This window comes from Anopheles maculipalpis, chromosome 3RL (assembly GCF_943734695.1).
Source record: "Anopheles maculipalpis chromosome 3RL, idAnoMacuDA_375_x, whole genome shotgun sequence".
Classification (NCBI taxonomy): domain Eukaryota; kingdom Metazoa; phylum Arthropoda; class Insecta; order Diptera; family Culicidae; genus Anopheles; species Anopheles maculipalpis.
The window spans coordinates 706,405-720,714 of record NC_064872.1 but is presented as its reverse complement, the minus strand read 5'-3'; the positions used below and the strand labels follow the sequence as shown (position 1 = coordinate 720,714).

The 14,310-nt window shown below is 45.4% G+C and overlaps 3 protein-coding genes across 3 annotated transcripts in view; 1 reads left to right on the top strand and 2 right to left on the bottom strand.

Annotated features, from left to right (window-relative positions):
* Positions 1-14,310, top strand: part of LOC126564211 (A-kinase anchor protein 10, mitochondrial) — a 131,647-nt gene that overhangs the window by 69,371 nt on the left and 47,966 nt on the right. The gene's annotated exons all lie outside the window — the stretch shown is intronic.
* The window catches only part of LOC126563715 (protein dachsous), a 57,051-nt gene that overhangs the window by 22,631 nt on the left and 20,110 nt on the right, over positions 1-14,310 (bottom strand). The gene's annotated exons all lie outside the window — the stretch shown is intronic.
* On the bottom strand, positions 6,031-6,383 carry LOC126565698 (serine protease inhibitor Kazal-type 1-like). The gene has a single exon (XM_050222902.1). The coding sequence runs from the start codon at positions 6,381-6,383 to the stop codon at positions 6,108-6,110; it is 276 nt and encodes a 91-aa protein (XP_050078859.1). The 3' UTR covers positions 6,031-6,107.

Sequence of the window (14,310 nt, the reverse complement as noted above, 5' to 3'; positions counted from 1 at the left end):
GTTAACGTAAGCTTTCGCTTTCCGCCCGGCTTGCCGTTTCCTCTGTTTCGCAAGGCGATATCCTCTACTATATGTTCGTCCTGTTGCCTGAACCTCCTACTCCATTCGATTCATTCGATCCGTCTTCGAAAGGGGCTTCGTTTGATCCAATGTCCCGCGGGACCGCGAGCTTGGTTCGGCGGTCATCGTTTGCAGCTTTTTTCTCCTGTTCACGGGGCTGATCGTGGCCACCTTTTTCCAATACATATTTCAGTCGTACTGAAGTTGTGTTTTTTGGTCGCTTTCTTGTTGTATTTGTGTGCTGTTTGCTGTTTCGTTGTTTCGTTCCTCGTGTGTTTTTAATACGTACCCATCGTCAACAATTTCCTCTCCGTTCAATGTCGCTTGTTTGATTGTTTTTTTTTTGTCGATACTTCTCATATTTATTATTATTTTTGCTAGAGTTTTATCCTCCGCCCGGTGTTTTTTTTTTGTCTTCTTGGTCGGTCCCCTATGGGGTGCGCTTCGGATCGCTTTTCAACTCTCTCATCTCGCCAAGTGATGACAGTTTAAGGAATGTTCTCCTCCCGCACACACAGACCTCTGTACTCTCTTTCTCTCTTTCTCGGCATTCAATTTTGAAATCAAATTTCATCATTTCAAGCTATCAAGAAAGAAAGATTGTTGACTATGAGAAGAAAGGATTTCACATGCAACACTGCAGTTCAATGCACTTTCGTCGATGGATTCATAAGATGGTAGAATGACTAACGGTAGTGATGCATAATACACACACAAAGGAATGTGACTTATCCACCGTTCTGTAGTCCAAATGTTCGACAGTTGGAGCAGAAGCGAAACTTTGAAGACAACATACTGGAACTTTTTACTACCCTTCTACAAACTACAACAAAGCAACGGAATTTCTACAACACTTTGCTGAAAAGATGAAAATTTATGAAGGCTTACACAGCTTAAAGCATTGCCCCAGCCTGGCTTCTGGCTTTCTTACGGGAGTTCGGACACGACCGCTGGGTTTCGATGATCCGTGATTTATAGGAAGCGCTCTATCCGGTGGCCATTTCGTACTTTGCGTGTTTTGTATGATTTTTATGATTCCTCGCCCATTTCGGTTGTAGTTGGGAAATGATTTATCTGCCTCCGGAATCAACGTATCCAACTGCTCGAAATAAAGAGGCGAATGTACTTTTTGCGCTTTCTTCTCTGGTCTTTTATCATTTACTGGCTTTTTTGTTGTTGTTGTCGGAGTTTGGGGGAAGCTACAAAATTTGAAGAAGGCTATCATCCGTTTCAGGGAAGTAATGCATCTTTGCTTATCGGTGTACGTTCTCGAGGTGGAGTTTGGTTGTTGTGAATTGTGGTTGGTGTGTGTGTCTGTGTGTGCGGGGTTTTTTTTTCTACCGGTTGTTGTACATTGGTGCTGAACCTTTAGTTATTACCATCGCAAGAAGCTCGGGAGTCGTGAAAGTGGTCACGTAATGGCACTTGGGCCTTCGCTCTTCCTTTGGCGAAAGATTTGAAGGAACGGAACGGTAGGGCAGCAAAAAGATTGCCAAAATAATTGCCAACTATGAGCTTATATTGCTTTTACTGCGCAAAAAGCCAGGAAACGCAAAAAAGGACCTCCGTTGCGGTGCGATGATCATCCTTGTTGCTGCTGCTGCTTCTGGATGGACCTGGATAATAAAAACTTTACCGCATCGCAATGCAACACAACGAGCTGGCCCGTCAAATTCATCATTACCGACAATCTGACCGGTCTGGAGACGGATCGCGAGGGCGCGACACCATAACCGGGGCGGCGTGAAGCAGACAGAGCAAGGACGGCGCAAGATTGGTTTTAGTGTCCGGTTGGGTTGCACTTGTGGCTTTCATGAAAAACGGAGCGAAAATGTACCCTAATCTTCATCCCGGCAACCTTCAATCAGCGAAAACCCCCTTACCAAACATTGCTTCGGATCGATTCTGCTCCCCACGTACAGGAGGGATGAGCAAAGGCGGAGGAAAAACTACTTGCGGTTGATTGGGATGTAGAGAGAGGCACAAACACACACACACACGCACACAAAAAATGGGGAAAGAAACACAACACAGCAAAGCTTGAATGAAAATCATCCGCAAATGAGATAGCATCGCAATCATAATGCACTTTGGCTGCCGGTCGCTCCGGCGTACGCAATACCATCTATCGTGACCGAATCAACCCGGCATCCCGGGGTGGTTCACCGTGAACAGGGGAAGTAGTAAGTAAAGCTGCCCTTTGGTGAAGCGGAAAACGAACATTCCTTCCTTGCACCATCATCTGGCACGATCTTCTTCGATCGGATTTGTTGTTCTTCGCGGTCGCGGTCAGAGAAAAGAATGCCCTGCGGACAGGTCATTCGACACCAGCCGATCATGGCCTGAAGGGTGCCCGAGATCATTTCATCCTTCGTCTACCCCTGGAGGTAGAGAGAGAGAAAGGGAAAGAGAGAGAGAGAGAGAAAGAAAGAAAGATAGGGACGGAGCAAATTGCGGGGAAAATTGCTTCACTGTCCCCGGTACTCTGTTAGTAAATTTGCTTCGACTGAAGATTCGAATTTCTTGATTGCTCCGTTGCATGCATCGGTACGAAGGAAATGTTGGACTGTTTTGTGCAAGCGGTATCCTTTTCCTTTCGCGCGTATGTCCAGTGTGTTTTTTTTGCTGTTGTGCATACACGTTTCTGGCAAGGATTCGCGGACCATCCACAAGGGCCCAACGATGATGATGATAGGTAAAGGCGCCGATGGAAAGCAACAGCGAAAATAAAGCAGCTATATGTACATATGAGAGTACAATCATCCGTGCGCAGTTTTCTTACGACGATCGGTTTCGATTCGGTCTGGCAGAAGAATGGGGCAAGGCGGATCGGGTTCGATTTTCATAGGATGCACACATTATTGCTTGGCGTGTGCAGTTGTAATGGCGGAAAACCATGATCATACACCGGTCAGTTGGCCAGTTGGCGACAAGCCGCAAACATGAAGCAAAGGGGAACCAACCGGTGGAAGCGGTAGGCCGAACAGCGAATGAGAGAGATTCATCATGATCCATCAAAAGATATGGACGAAAGATGATGAACTTTCCACTGCTAGTCCCCATACTCCCCAGGTCCGGTCTCTATCTCGGTCTGGCGTTCTTCCGTGTGAGGTGCCTGAACCTGTTAGCTTTAGCCGGGCAGTGCAACCGGGTTGGATGTGATTATTATTTTCTTATTATGGCTCTGATGCATTTTATCTTTTTATATAATTTTGTACACCATTTGGAGCGCAGGGGGGCCTGTCGGTCGGGATCTGCCATCCCATCATTGTTTGGGAACAATTGAGTTTTTTTTGGTGTGCAAGTTACTCGACACTGTACAACTTAGTGACGATATTTGTAGCTTATATGCGAGGGTTAGTCCGCTGTCTCAGAGATAGGAACGGCAGAAACCGAGAACGATTCCCGAGTGAACCGTTTCTCTAAGGCTAGGACTGACTATCTGCATGAAAGGTATACTTAAGTGTAGAAAGTTAATACATAGCCGGCAAGACCGAGGCAGGTCGTTGAATTCAGGCGAAGAAGAAGATATGTTGCCATTGTTATCAAAATTATAGATACTTTTTTGCGTAGAGCCGTGAGGATATCTGATGGCAATGATCGTCATCGCAAACATACCTGCAAAGAGAAGAGTAAAGAGTACAATATAAATTTCTTGTTCATTGACTTAATTGGTTTAGATTAGTAGATTTAAAGAGAATTGTCACATTTGTCTATCTTGCTTATCGTTTAAGTACGACGAATTGTAGATGCTAATCATATGAATGTTTCTAAGTATACATTTCAATCTCGATTTGTTGCTCTGTGCCGCTCATATCAAGACGTAATATTCCCAAGAAGGTACAGGATTCCATCACCCATTGTTTGAACTCATTAGTAGCAGTAATTGTATTGCTTGCAGGAAAGTTCACAAGCTTGCAAGCTCGATTCACAGTTCAACGTATCTAATTACGAGGAGTCGCACGAAACAAAGAGAGAAGGCCATTGCGGGGCTTAAAGAATGAACCCTATTTTTGGCTACTCAGAGAAAAAGCAGCAAAAAACTGTACCCATTCGATCAAGATGAGAATGTGATCAGCGTTGACGAGGAGTCTTCATCACATCTAGTACACATGCTGCCAGATAACCAACCCTTCTGATGGTGGATCTAAAACTCGCTCGCTAAAATCCTGTGCAGTGTAATGGCTTGATATAAATAAAAATGGTTGTCGATATACATATGTACATCTGCATCCCCCTTCGTGTGTATTTGTGTGTCGCTTTCGATGGGTGGGGTAACTACCGGTGAGGAACGAACCGAGCGGAGAAGAGTAAGGAAGAGGAAGGGTAAGAAATAGATAATTATTTGATAATAAAACCCGAGCACCAGCCATTGCGAGATTGCGTGAGTAAGTTCCCGTTTTGCAGAGGCCTTCTTTCATTCAGTGTGCGTTTCTGGTTTCCAAGATTTTCCGTTTTCCTCCCCCCCCCCATACCCCACCATCATTGTACGCTTTCTACGATTGCTGAAAGCTCAGCCCGATACCAGGGGAGGGGGTGGGGGGGAGTGTGGAAAGGGAGAAATGATCGTGAACGCGATCACTGTAATCACTTTGCGATCGATGGTTGGGCAGAGCTAACAGCAGCCGTTCAGAGCGAACGATTCGTCGTCTTCGAGCGGAAATGGGTGACGATCGAGGCGAATGCACGACAGGAGCGAACGCATGGTGTGGACAGCAGCAGGAATGTATTTAGTAATCATCGACAAAATTTTAAAAAATAATTACAAAACACACCGCGCTCCCTTGGTTTAAGAAGTTCACGGGAAGGAGAATGTGCGCAGGGACAAGGCAATCGAGGGCAAAGGAAATGGCGGCAGTGAAGGATGATTTTGGATCTTTTGCGCGAAATTCATGCCCGCAAAAGTATAGAAATAGTGTCAATGTGAAGCTTTTCGATAGAGCCGGATGAGAGACTCTTCGAGGAACGATGCCGTTTGATAGAAAATATAATTTTAATTTTCCAATCGGCTAACTAATCACCTACATTAAATCAACGCAGCGGCGTTTCTAGCTGAACTTCAGCTCAGTATCGTTGCATTAATAACCATAATCCTCACCCCGCACGGATGCTATTTGTTCTGCGAGTCTGCGCGTTCCACCCTGGCCAGCAGATCGAACACCATCGCAGGTAGAAAAGACGATCAATGCCGGCAGTGTAATAAATATAGGAAACATTACCTGGTGATTTCTTTCCTACAGTTCCCACCGGACATGTTGGCTAGAAGAACTCTCCTCTCTGCGATGGCTTTTAATTTGCCATTAGGACTGTAGGTAAGCGAGCAAGATAGGGGATGATCTTACTAACTTAAGTCTCATCCGTGTTCAAGCAACATGGCGGACCGGGTTGCAACTGCGTACGCTCGCACGATACATTCGCATTCCACTACGTAAGATCGCACTGCCTTGCACAAAACATGCGTTTCCCAGCTTACCGTAGCAGGCGTTTGGATGGAGGGGGGGGGGGGGGGGGGGACAACGGGTAGAACAGGATCAGATCAACTTGAGCAATATCGACATTAAAGATGTGACGAGCTATTCACTTTATGAATCGGAATGGTGTGCAAATGTCATGTTCGATCAGAGCCAATCACTGATTGAAGCAGTGACAGCGGTGGTAGTATAATGATTGCATTTCCTGCCCGCCCGCGTCCATCCAGACATTGTTCCATGTGAAACAATCAAGAGGCACGGTGTAGGTTGCACCGTCGAGAGCTCTCGAAGGCATTTAGACGGCGAGGATTAGACGTTGGAGCAGCCACTGCCACAGCAAGAAGAGCCAGAAAATTACGGTGATTGCAAAGTCACCTGATAAAGAAGCGGATGTATTGAACAGTCTTTAGAACACCGATGGTTAACCATTTCGTGTATCGGGTGGCCCAACATAAACATTGCACGCTACGAAATTAAAATCACTTTATTAATAGACCTTTATTGATTGATAAAAGGTTGATTTTATCACACCACGATAACAGTTGGACATTCAAATTATTACTAATTTTGTGCACATCACTCTGCCGGCTGCTCCTCGACGGCTATTTCGATGGGATCTTCGCAACCACCACGGCGTAACACGCGCAGTTCGATCGATCGTGCTGCCAATTCCTCGGCTTTGCAGTCCAGCAGGCAGCGGTTAGCGTACGTGCTGAGATCCGTACCACAGACCGGGTCGTAAATGCGTGGACAGGCACATACTCCATCGGCAGAGCGTCGTGCGTAGACGCTTTCACTGGCTAGCAGCAGCGTCGCGGCTAACAACAGCAAGACAAAGCTACCGGTACGCATCTCGGATAGGTTGTAATTGGGAGTGGAATGATACTGGCAACCGGGTGTAACTATTACAGGCACGGGTAAGGCACGAGGTACAACTATTTCGTCAGCAGTAGCAGAAATCGCACTAGGTAATGAATCAGTCCGATGCGCTTTTGCTGCTGATAAATAAAAAACTGCCCCACTGATATGGTCGTTATCGCGAAAACAAAGCACGCTAGTGATGTGTTTTCCTTTCGTTGGAAGTTTGTATTGTAGTGGTACTGCTGACACATACAGAGAGGGATCGATTACGAAGATAGCGCTGTTGTGTGTTGGTGCAAAACAGTGTTAAGATTGCGTTTCCTCATGGTAAATTTTTGTTACACTAGTTGGTAAATCCAAGATGACGTATGAAGTAGCAGATAAACCTTCGGCACAGTTGTAATCTTCCGTGATTACAACGGATAATGTGCAGTATTGATAACGATTCATAATGTCTATAATCCGCGACTGTTTCATTGGAAAACATACTGCTCGTGATTTAGTAGAGAGGAAATTGGGCGGAATAATTTCTGGAAAGAATATTCTGACACCAAGTTCTCGAGTATCACACTATGAAGTATTAAAGTGTGCCCTTCAATAGGGTCTCAAGAACCGTCAAAGCACTTGTTACTAATCGATCATAAAGATTAAATCTTGGCTTGATGTCTTAACTTTATCAGTGATAAATATCTGTTGAAAAGCCGCTGACGCATTAGTCGTGGTGTGGTCATGCAGTGGTAATAAACATCGATACACATGGTTGCCTTAAACAATAAACATGTACAGTGTATTTAAGAAATCGGTTTTACATTGTGGTTGTTGTTTTACAGCACTTGACAGCCAAATGCAGCAAAAGAAAGAAAAACATTTACAAATCCTCATTGCAATTTCCATCCTTCACTTTGTGCAATCCGATCCGACGACCGGTGGGTGTTTCGCTGGCACACTTTAAGACACATTCGTTGGAGTAGCTTTCGTTGTTGCTCGCACACACTGGTCGGTACAGAAGATGGCACGCACATGCCGCCATTTCCGAGTAGATGTCCGCCTCGACCCGAGTGGTTTGGACAGCAAGCACCACCAGCAGGATCGATACCGCAAGTAAATAAGCACGCATCTTGACGGGTTCTCGAACTCGTAGCTAAAAGTTTGGAAAAACCTCACTGACAGTGTGGTCGAACTGATGTGACTGGTTGTATTAACGGGTGCTGTATGAACTGAAGCTTATCAGCGTCGCACTATGCTAGACAATCGACAGCCGCGTAGAATAGCTGGGTTTACTCGAGCTGTTATCAGTAGCTCATAATGGCCCTGAGCTGATGGTCGATAAGATAGTAAGTACAGTTTTTTTTTCGTGTAAAAACCCTTAGAGTGTTTTTACAATAAACTAAGTGAATTTTGAGACAAGGTTTACTAAAAAAAATTGGTGGACACGTATTAAAAACAACGTAATAAAATGGAACTGTTCCCATAACATTAAGTTATATACGTTTCAACTAGGCTCGAATTGGTTGATGCGTGGAACCGATCGTAATCAACAGGTATATTCCGTAAACATCCTTGGCTAGTGCTGAAAGCACTTGGAATGTACATGAAGACACCTTTATTTCGGTGTTTACGTTCTGTATGTACCGCAAAACAAACAAATAACTTACACGTAAACAACCCTATTTGCCAACATCAATCTCTTGTTGCTGGGAATTCACTAGTGATCATGCCTGAAACATCGCCATTTCCGAGGTTAATTCAGCAAATAGCATATTAAACGTGGACCACGCCATCAAGTCTTTGATGGAATTTATCGATCCATTAAAAAGTGCTTTAATGCTCTAAGGTTTAGTACGGTTCAGTGGCACTGTGGTTCGTGTAGCAGTGCTGGGACTATTGGCTAGGCTGTTTTCTCCAGCTAGACAACACGCCAAGTGCAAGAGCAGCAGATTATGATCATCTTCTTTGGAACGGCTTCTTGGCACGGCTGCACTTGCATGATTTATCAAAGGACCTTTTTTACGACCACGTCCATTACGGTGATGGAAGTCTATCTGCGGCTAATCTATCCAACGCGAGTTCAGGATCGTCCATTCAATGAATGGACAGGATCGTTTCAAATTGAGCGCATTTCTGCGATATCTTCATTAACTGCCATGCATCCACCATCATCATCCACCAATGATGGCGACTATCAAGCGGCCACCATATTGTTTAAAAAAAAAACACCCACTCTCTTCTCTTGGCCCTTTGCTACACTTCTCATTCTGGGCAATTTTCTTTGCTGCTTGTGCCAGGTTGTTTTTGTTACTTGTGCTGGTGCCATTATCTTACGCTCTCTCTTCTTTTTGTTCGAAATTGCAAGATGGCTCTGTCACACTTGATGTGATCGTCGTCCAGTTGCAATGTGATCGGGGTAGCGATCTCTTCCCGCTGTTTCATTGCTGCTGTTGGCGAGCGCACAGCGAAATATTTAATATTTCATCCTGTGCAATTAATACTCATTGAATATGATTGGCTCTTGGCGAGTAGTACCTTTGGAGCCTCCGGCAGACAATGAGAAAATAAGAAGGAAAATTCCGAGCTTCTGCAGCATTGTTGTGCACAGATGGTGGCGGTTCCCCTTGTTTCCTTTTGAAATCGTTCTTGACCATAGGGAGGGAAAACAGAACAGCATTCGTGTGTGTCTGTGATTCGTCAGAAGTGTTATGCTGCAGGTGAAACAATAGCAACAAGATTGTGTGAATTTTTTTGGATTACTTCTCTAATCAAAATGGCGAATCAAATTGGTTTTCGTGCTGCATATATGTAGTGGTTGAACATTTGCCTGAACTGTGGACAAACTGAAAAATGTCTGATCTATTACATATACATACACACACCCAAACACAGTACAATATTTACACTTCCGCATCAAACGGTCAGGTGAATCTCTCGTGCCGAAGGAGTAGTTCAGAGGTCATCCTGTGTCGTGCACCTTGCGCAGTTTTGCTGTACGCTCGACAGTTATGGTTCAGTGCGCGCCATTCGCACCTATTGGCACGATGGGAATACACCATGCTTTTTCAGCTACGTTTATCAGCATTGGGATCGCCCGAACCAGCGCCATGTTGGTGAGAGGGATGGTACCAGCGTTGATCAGTCGTGTTGAAGGTGCTGCTACTACGTCCGTCAAGGTTTGGGTTGAAAATGTCGACAAAACCACACATATATGCCATGCCAGAAAGAGCACACAGAAACATTACACACGCCGAAAAAAAAGCGTCCCAAACATTATGATACTGCCAGGAATAACAAAAAAAAAAACCAAAAAAAAAAAACAATGCCCGTGGAACGAAAGAGAAAAAGCGATGTGTTTGATGGGACGACAGAATTATCAAGAAGCATTGCACGTTTTTCAGGGCTCTCCTCCTTCAGGGAAAAATGAGGAAAAAAGCCATCAACGCTCCGAACTGCTGCCGCCATTGCAATCAGATGCGATCATCGCCGGTTTGCGCCAATTGAAGTGCGAGTGCAGCACAGAAAGTGCAGTTGGAGAATGTAATATCAAGCTCCGGCCAGTACTTATAAGTTTCTTCTCCTTCTCGTTGCTCGCTCGCTGGGGCTTTCCCCTTTCCCAGCTCGGTGCAATGCTTTTTAATGAAGGCTTTGCGCCAATGCCACTGTGCGCTGTGGTGTGCGTCCGAAAAGCCAATGCTTCGGCAGCGGCATCAGCAGCAGCAGGATGGACGATTGGCCAACGGAAATTAACGCAGCAGTCGTGCACAGGTGGAGCCAACGGGAGCAAGAAAAAATGAAGGCAAAATAAAAGTGCAAAATAATTCTTCATCATTATAAAGTTTTAATATTATACTTTATTGGATGGCTAATCGATAAAAACAAAAAGGAAATGGTGCGGAGCAAGAAGGATAATGGATGAATAAGGCCAGGCCGGGCTCTCTGGTGCTCGAGATGTGATTATGAGTCAGGGTCGCAGGATGGGTCGCGAAGTGGCAGAAGTGATCGTGACGCACTTACTGTGCACGGAACGAGTGAGCGAGAGCGAATGAAAAATATTAATTTTATGATAACATGTAGCGCACTTATCCCCTCCGAATAAGCCGTGTGTCCTGACTGCCGGATACCACATTCTTTGCATTGACTAGAAGAACCGGTAATAAAGGAACAAGAGAGCACGGGGAGGCAAGAGAGAAGCACATTTTCTAGAAGATTATGAGTAGCTTCGGTCGGTATCGACGCGCACAGATAGTGGTTTGGACGATGCTAGGTTGCTCGATCGATTACCGATCATAAGTACCAAAGTGTGTGTATGTGTTTGCGTCCGTTCAAGAAAGTGCATTGGAAAAATCTCTTCACGTTTGTGTTTGCCCACCTTTCCGCCGAATCGGATTGTGGCCCCACGACCCAACGAGGAGCGGGAAGCAACATTATCGAAGGTAAACATTATACGAGTTAACCCAGCATGATACCCTTATAGTCCTCCCATTAAAAGTGGTCCACAATTCATGTTGACGAACCGTAGTTCGCTGGAACTTCACTGCGGTAGCAGCCAGCAGATGGATGCATCAAAACCAAACAACTCATGCCCAGAGGGTAAGATCAACACCTCGGAAGGGCCACCGTAAAAATGTGCGTCCGATGAAGCAGGATTCGCGGGAAATGGACGCTCATTTCGCAACATCGAACCTGCTCACTATCGGTTAGGTATCTGTGTGCCGTCGTCGTGGTTGATAATGTTCCGGGCATGATTAAGTCCGAAATCCGCCCACCGAAAGCGTTTTTAACTCGGTTGGTCTTTTTATTGTTGTTGGTGTTTCGTTCGTGAGATCACGATCACGACACCTGGGACAGTGGTGGCATGGAGGACGGTTGGGTGGAAGGTACGAGTAGAAAGGTGGAGAAAATTAAAAAGGAGCTCCTTCCGGCTCATACGACCCAGCACCGGTACGAGTCGATATAGGGAATGAGTTTCCCGTTATAGCATACGATCGATGCAATCTGCAGGAAATCACCGAGTACTTTACGATTGCCTTTTTTGCCACCCTACAACCCTAACGTCCTGATGAGCACATTCAGGATCGGTTTTTGCCATTTTTTTTTCTCCATTCAGCGTTTTCAATTATTATTCCACAAGCGCATTGATGGCTCAAAATCGATTTTCTTATCGACAGGTAGGGCTGGACGAAGTAGGGTAGAAGGAGACGAAGAGCGTACGCGGGCAAGTGAGCACTATGTGTGGCCAATCCGCACATCACGATCCTATTCTAGCTGTTGGAACGATATTGCAAAACGTCGGATGCGTCAGCGTCGGTTTGAGTCGGTGGTGTTTAGTAAAGACCACAAATTAAACGCCTCAGTATATTAAATAGCTCAGAGGCAATCTTTGCGGCTCGCAGCTCTTATTTACGTTCTGATTTTGGATGGGGAAATGTAGAATGTGCCAAGTATTTTTTTTTTCGCTCAAAAATGTTTTCGGAAAAATGAGTTGAATAACCTCTGCGACATAATGTCAATGGAATGAGGTTCGTTTTTTTTTTGGGCCAAAAACAGAACCGCTTGATGAGTCAGAAGAAAAGTGCCAGCAAATAATGAGGAAATGTTTTGCGCCCTGCCATACCATCAGCAGAGCGCTAAGATTCTAACTGATTTTTACAAACTTCTTCTTTTCGGCTGTTTTACTTCTGGCCGCTTCTTTCCTTAGTTCAATTTCGTGCACCGAACGCAGCACCAGGTTTGGCGTCCGGCGCTCGAAATAATCATGGGAGCGGCATGATCGAACTTGACAAGCAATGAAAATTGTTAATGAAATCGGTTTGAGCCTGGCGTCGATGATCCTCCCATCGCTCGTGGTTGGACTTGCCGAAGAGGGTGGAAAAGGATGGAATGGAGCAACGGTAACGGAAAACATTCCGTTGGATTATTTTCGCCATAATGACACGCTTTCTGGCGCAACCGAACGTCGTCGCCGGCCAGCCTGCGAAAGAACGTCGAGTCGGAAGACGCCATGCCAGGGGTAAAATTATGGAAAGATTTTTTAACACTTAAGTGAGAATTGTGAAATTACGGCCCCGTCGAATGTCGGGCTGCGCAGGCGAGTGGGATTGAGATGTAGACGGTCAGCCAGCCAGCAAACCTATCCATTCAGCCCGGGTTCGTCGTGTCGTCTGTAATGGTGTTTGAGTTACTGACTGATGGATCGGTGGATGGGCTACGCTGCTCGGATTTTTTTTACCCTCTCGACTTATTGTACTATCTTACCCTCTACCGAAGCGCACCCTTTACACCTTGTCCCACCGCTGAGAACTCGTATCGATAATCGTTAGTTTGGGAAATGGGGGAGGGCCAACGGTAGGTTTGGGAAAGGGAAAGAAAGAGAGAGCCGCGATGGGGGGAACAAACCCAACGCCGTGGTTCAACCGTATCCATTAACAGATCGCGATCCTACCGGCAAGATTGCGGCTACCTCGATCTCGCGCTTTTGTCGATATTAATTAACCGAAAGAAGGAAACAATTTTCTTAATACCCGCCAAAAATTGCGCACCATTGTTGGGTAGCTGGGAATGGTGGTGGTGGTAAAGTATACCGCGAGTCGCAAGTATTGCTTTTTTCCGGCGTTGCTCCGTCGTGGGATTCTCGTGACGGTGAGAATTAAGATCCATCCGTCGCCCGCTTAGAGAAGATCTCATAAGACTCTACGAAAGTTTTTGTTTTCGAAGGAGAGAACTCCACTCGGATGCGCCGCCAGCCGTCAGTACACGCTGGCGGGCTGTATTTATTAATGCAATTTTTCGAATAAATGCCAATGATTTATGTGCCCTTCGATTCCCACATCCATCTAAGGCGGGTAAGCAGTTTGATTATTTGAGTAAGTGCTTGTTAAACGTTTGACATAGGCATAACATTCAAAACGTACACGTTTAGCGTACAAGGGATAAGCAAACGACAACTTTACGACTCATCGATGACAGTTGGTGAGTCTGTTGGTTCCATTACTGATCGCGAAAGAAGGAAGCTCCGAGAAGGAGATGAGAACTTCTCACTCGCTCGTTCTTGATGCCATAAGTTCAGCTTCTTTTTTTCCCACCATCTATTATCAGAATGGCACAGCGCTTGAGCCCCAGTGTAAAATTGACAGAAACAAAACATCCTCTTACTGAGGATGTTCCATTACCTTTGCAATGTCGATCGATGACATTTATTCGTTAACGCACGTTTTCAGCTCCGTTCTCCATCCCTTCGCTAGGGGTTGGGGAAAGCGTCGTCGGTTGGATGAAAAAGGGGTGGTAATAAGAGTTGTTTTTCGACATAAAGTTAGCCTAATTAGCTGGCTATGGCGAGCATCTGCGAACCGGCAGTAGCGACAGCAAACAACAATCCACCGAACCTTGCCTAATCCAGCGGGCAACAATTTAAGTAAATCCTACTTAAATTTGCGATCTCAAACGAAAGCCAGGAAACTTAAATGGAAACGCGACACATGCTGTGGCAACAGGCACACGTGATTGCCATGCTCTTTTTTTCGGCGCAGCGGGTTTTATTACACAGAGCCGACTTGTTTTATTTATATTAAAATTTAATTAATTAACATTTTTGGACCTTGTAACTACAGATCATTGTCTGTTGCGTTTGACTCTAAATCAGTAGCAAGAACTCTCCTGCTTTACCTTCCATTTCCAGTCTTCATATCGTATCGTGCGGTCCATTCGCGGAGAGCTTCACGTTTTCCGCTTCGTATAAAAAGCCTACATCATGATGATCGAAATCTTCTTGACATTGTCGTGGCCCGTGCCCCACCTTGATGTGAAACGTCAACACGCCATTTTGGCTCTTGGTACATTCCTTCCGGGCAGCGTGATGACAAGTTTAATGTGATTCTATTTCGAGAAGCACGCAGCAAACGGAGCGATCAACCGCAGATGATCGCTCTCC